Source organism: Rhinopithecus bieti, unplaced genomic scaffold (assembly GCF_001698545.2).
Source record: "Rhinopithecus bieti isolate Rb0 unplaced genomic scaffold, ASM169854v2 scaffold_36410, whole genome shotgun sequence".
Classification (NCBI taxonomy): domain Eukaryota; kingdom Metazoa; phylum Chordata; class Mammalia; order Primates; family Cercopithecidae; genus Rhinopithecus; species Rhinopithecus bieti.
Genome location: NW_016816076.1, coordinates 2,094,322 through 2,097,260, shown reverse-complemented (window position 1 = coordinate 2,097,260; position 2,939 = coordinate 2,094,322). Strand labels below are relative to the sequence as shown.

Sequence of the window (2,939 nt, the reverse complement as noted above, 5' to 3'; positions counted from 1 at the left end):
TATATATATATATATTCTAACTAGACACCCCCAGTTAGAATAAAGACTAAGAAAGCTAGACACATCACACCCTGTACAAAATCAGGCCTCCGGCTCAAATGGAAGAGAGAATGAATACTGAGTTGGTAACTAGCAGCGGTTTAAACTTAGAGAAGTCAGAGTGTTGGGGAAAACTTCCAGGTTAAAGTATCATAGGAACTGAGTTGTGAATGATGATAGACAATGTGAGAAAAATAAATGTAATCTGGGATGAAAGAATTGACAAGCAAAGGCACCGAGGCATGACAGTATTTTTATCTGGCAAAATATATCTGTGATATTTACTAGAATTTGATTTTTTTCTTTGCAGGGATATGAACGCTCATTTATTCACAAGATCAAACACAAACATATCCTGGCTAAGAACTATTTTTCTCAGATTCCAGTGCTGGCCTCATTTATACTTGATGATGGTGAAATTGATGAGATCAGATGGAAACATCACTCAGACACAACACCTAAGATTATAGAATCCCAGAGACCTCCTCCTTAGGTGATCCAGGAGTATTTGTTTGATGATCGGCATTTTGTTCACTGCTTATAGGATAATACAGAGGTCACAGAGTATGGAAATGGAATTTAATCTGTTTATTGATTTTGTTTTGTGTTTTCCATAAGTATTTTGAGTTATATAAAGAGAAAACATTTCTATATAAGTATACTGTTGTTAGGAAGTTAGTGCTAAATTGAAATGCAATTTTGTTACTGAAATTAATATTTTGGAGTAAAGAAAACATTTTAAAATGTGTTTTCACATTAAATTATTTTTAAAATTTCAAGTATATTAGAGTTAAAATCTAACAACCAAATAAAAACTAGACAACTTTCAAGTTATTTATTTTAGATAAAATGTAGTTATAGGAAGCTAATCAGTATGTGGAGGGGAGGAAACATTATAAAATGCTGTTTCTTGAAAATTTCTATAAGTAGGATAAAAAAATTTATATTTTAGTATAGGCATTTGAATCTTTGCAGTTTATTGTCTGCTTTCACCTTCCATCCTTCTCATAATCCCAATAAAACAATTGAAACTATAAATAAATAAAAAACCTTAATTCTGGGTAAACAATGGAGCTATTAGCATACGCAAGGAAAACTCCCTGTGGACCATGGTGAAACTGTAAGAAGAATAAACTTGTTAAATAAACCATAACAACCCCCTTCTCCAATAAACCAAAGAAGAAGTGACCTTGACCACATACACATTAGGGACCTGCAGTGATGAGCAATGGTTTGCCAGTCAGTCTTAACAGGAAATGGATGGCACACTCGAAATAGCTTAAGCCAAGGAGAGTTTATTTACAAAGGGCCTTATTGTAAGGTGTGGGTAGTGGATAGGGAAACTAAAAGAATAGTAAAGGGACACAGAGCCAGTATCAGACAATCTCTCCCTCTAGTCTCAAATGAACTTGGGGAGAAGGTCTGAGAACCCAGGAAGAGTGTAAAGAAGATAACTGAGAGGATCAAGTTATCTTGATCATGATAACATGACCAGCTGTGAAGGGAACAGCCAGGCATAAGGGAATCTCATGAACTAGAGAAATATACAATTTCATACTTCTTCCTTCCTCCAGTCTCCTGCTTGGGTTTCCCACTGGCCAAACCCAAAAGGAAAGCAGAAGGGGTAGGAGTCAGTTTATAATTTTTAGGGCTTCAAGGCAAAGAGCAGAGTATGTAAGGGGAAGAGTAGATCTGAAGGGCTACATAGAAAGTATCCAAATGGAGAAAGAATTAAAAGTGAAAATCTATAATCAAATAGCAATATTTTACTCACTATCACACACAACATAGTTATATATACATAAGACATATGATTTTTCTCCTAATTCCAGTCAGCAATTAATGAGACTTTTCTCTCAAGTTTAATGATCAAGAAGTTAAATATTTGTTCTATGTAAATATTTGACAACATTTCAGCCACACATTTTGTAGGATATCTAAAATTTTTCACAGCACATGGCAGTTGTTAAGAAAGTATATCAAGGAGGAAATTGCCATAATGTAGTCATTTTCAAGGTCTCATAGACAATTCAGGGAACTCTCTAAACAATAAATTACAGATGGGACTAGATTGGGGACCATTCTGATTACTGATAAACTGGCAGCAATTTAATACAGACAAATGCAGGTTTACACTGGAATATAAATGGTTAGATGTTTTGTAAGACACTTTAGGAGAATCCCATAGCTCAGAGAAGAAAGGGTTGGGGAGGTAGCAGGGAGGGTTGGGGAGGCAGGCAGTGAGAAGAAAATAGCCAGAGAGGAGGAAATAAAGGACTTTAGAATTCCCCTGTTGACCCAGGGGTGAAACAACTGGAATGGAAGACTTACGGAGAAAAATGGAGAGAGGAGGACAGGAAATTTGAAGTCTGAAAGAAAGAGGTAAGGGTATGTATTCCCTTGGTTTCTCCTATCTGCTTTTTTGGTCTGTTGTCAGTGGCTGCAATTCTCTACATCAAACCACAGCTCTGGTTGGGTGGTAATCCCTCTTGCACCATGACTCTTTCTGAATTTTGAAAGTCATCTTTCCTTTTCCTCTTTTAGCTTAAGCATGAAAATGTCTTCCTTTTGTGTAGCTAGGTTAAGATGCTTTATTTTTCGTATTGGTTTTGTTAGGGTCCTCTCCATTGTAAAAAATTATTTTATTAAATACTTCTTAAATTAAACAGTTCGAGTGAGCCAACAGATTTCTGCTGGACCTTGACCCAAGCAGTAATTGGTACCAGAAATGATCTCAGGAAACTGAGCTTAAAATGGAATCCTAGCTGGGTGCGGTGGCTCACGCCTGTAATCCCAGCACTTTGGGAGGCTGAGACGAGCGGATCACGAGGTCAGGAGATCGAGACCATCCTGGCTAACATGGTGAAACCCCGTCTCTACTAAAAATACAAAAAATTAGC

General features: G+C 36.6%; 1 protein-coding gene across 1 annotated transcript in view; it reads left to right on the top strand.

Annotated features, from left to right (window-relative positions):
* The window catches only part of IQUB (IQ motif and ubiquitin domain containing), a 78,134-nt gene extending 77,040 nt beyond the window's left edge, over positions 1 to 1,094 (top strand). Inside the window, exon 13 of the mRNA XM_017854312.1 lies at positions 350 to 1,094. Within this exon, the coding sequence (XP_017709801.1) occupies positions 350 to 532 (183 nt within the window). The 3' untranslated portion in view covers positions 533 to 1,094. The remainder of the gene's footprint in view (positions 1 to 349) is intronic.
* The last annotated feature ends 1,845 nt before the right edge of the window (positions 1,095 to 2,939 follow it).